The 1,849-nt window shown below is 49.6% G+C and overlaps 1 protein-coding gene across 1 annotated transcript; it reads left to right on the top strand.

Moving 5' to 3' along the window:
- The first annotated feature begins 815 nt into the window (after positions 1–815).
- LOC119368391 (translation initiation factor IF-2-like) lies at positions 816–1,581 on the top strand. The gene has a single exon (XM_037633666.1). The coding sequence runs from the start codon at positions 845–847 to the stop codon at positions 1,244–1,246; it is 402 nt and encodes a 133-aa protein (XP_037489563.1). The 5' UTR covers positions 816–844; the 3' UTR covers positions 1,247–1,581.
- The last annotated feature ends 268 nt before the right edge of the window (positions 1,582–1,849 follow it).

Below are 1,849 nucleotides of genomic sequence, written 5' to 3'. Positions count from 1 at the left end.
CAAGATATGAGTTGGAGGCAAACAAGTCGAGGAAAACTGTATGGATGGATACTAACTCGAGAAAAACTGTATGGATGGAGAAAAATATTCACAAAGATCCCTAAAAAATGCACGAAAAAAATGATTAGTTAAATACTTCATCCGTACACAATTATAAGCGCGTCCAACTTTTTGTTAATTGGATGGATACTAACTCGATTTAGTGTGTTTGTTCACTTATATAGTCAATATTAAAATATATATTCAAAATATCTTATATTTGTGAACGGAGAAAACTGTATAAAGTAGTAGACAAAAATAGGCCAAGAAACAAAAACACCAATATTCCACCGCAATGTCAAACGAATATTAGTACTTCTGATTCTAAAAAAAAGAGTGAATATATTTTTTGAGGCAAAAATAATATTACTAATGCAGGTGGCCCAATTTTAGAAACCCACACGATGATTACGGCCATCCAAAGCCACCCTTTGCCGTAACCACACGATGACAGCGCCCGCCCATCGTTCACGCCACGCGCCAACCGCCACCGGCCGCCGTCCCGTTTCAAAACGTCGTCAACCTCACCACGCAACCGCTCCCCCTGGGTAAAACGCGCAAACCGTCCGACCGCCACGCAGGACCCACCACGCACGGCCCCACACGTGATAAGCCCACGGACCGCCATTACCGATTTGGAAGTAAACATACGAATTTCCCCCGAAAACTTTTCCCTCCCACGGGTCGCGCCTCCCGCCCAACCCTACCCCAACCCCCCTTCAAATACCGCCGCTCTCTCCTCCTTCCACAGCATCCCACCCTTCCCATTGGCCCAATCCGCCTCCCACCGTCACCCGGACCCCACATGGCAGCCACGCGCAAGCCCCGATCCCCGTCCGCCGCCGCCGCGGCCGGCGACCACCTCCGCTTCCTCCGCCCCGGCGCCCTCGCCCGCCTCCGCGACGCCAGGCTCCGCCGCCGCTCGAAGCCGGCCTACTCCCGCCCGGCCCCGGCCTCGCCGCAGCCGTCCCCCTCCCCCCCTCCCGCTCCCGCGCCCGCGGCGGGCGGGGACGGCGAGAGCGGGCCCTTCGTGCCCTACTTCGTGCCCGGGTCCAGATTCCTCGCGCCGCGCTGCCCGCAGCGGAAGAAGCTCACGGCGGGGAAGGTGGTGGCGCTCTTCTCGCCGCCGATGCCCAGCCCCGACCTGCCATTCGAGGCGGTTATGGAGTTCTTCAACGCGCCGGATATGGTCGTCGCCGCCCACTAGATGGGACCCGTCGTGTTGTATTATTAGTCGTGGTATACTTGTAGATGCATGGATCCAGTCCCCTCCCTGTCAATCTAGCTTCATGTCTTACAGTTTATTGTTTACCTTGTTTGTCTGTACCAAATCGATGTGAAAAACAAATACTACTATAAAGAATAGTTCTGCAGAATTTTGTGTAACTGCAAAAATGGGGAAGAGAAGTGCCAATTTGTTATGCTTTCCTTCTACAATCTATTGGGTGATCTGTGAATTCATTCGGGATATTTTGTTCTGGGCTCTCTAGTAGGCACATACATGCAGTACTAGGGGAATTCAGTTGCTTGTCAGATGTGTATCTAGTGATGAATGGACATCATCAATATCTGGTTAACCTTTTAGAAATGGTATGTATTTTTTCAACTCTAGTTCAATTTTGTTGATTCAGATTACTTGAATCTTGCAGTTAGCAGTTCATGCCGACAGTATTATTGGTTAAGAAAGACTAGTTCAACTTGGTTGATGTAGATTACATACTGTCAGCATTTAACTCTTGTTAAACTTGCTTGTTTTATATTACATGAATCTTGCCGTTAGCAGTTCAACTCGGTTGATTTAGATTACATG

Source organism: Triticum dicoccoides, chromosome 2B (genome assembly GCF_002162155.2).
Source record: "Triticum dicoccoides isolate Atlit2015 ecotype Zavitan chromosome 2B, WEW_v2.0, whole genome shotgun sequence".
NCBI classification, from domain to species: domain Eukaryota; kingdom Viridiplantae; phylum Streptophyta; class Magnoliopsida; order Poales; family Poaceae; genus Triticum; species Triticum dicoccoides.
Note: the sequence above shows the minus strand (reverse complement) of the source record. Positions and strands in the feature narration are given on the sequence as shown.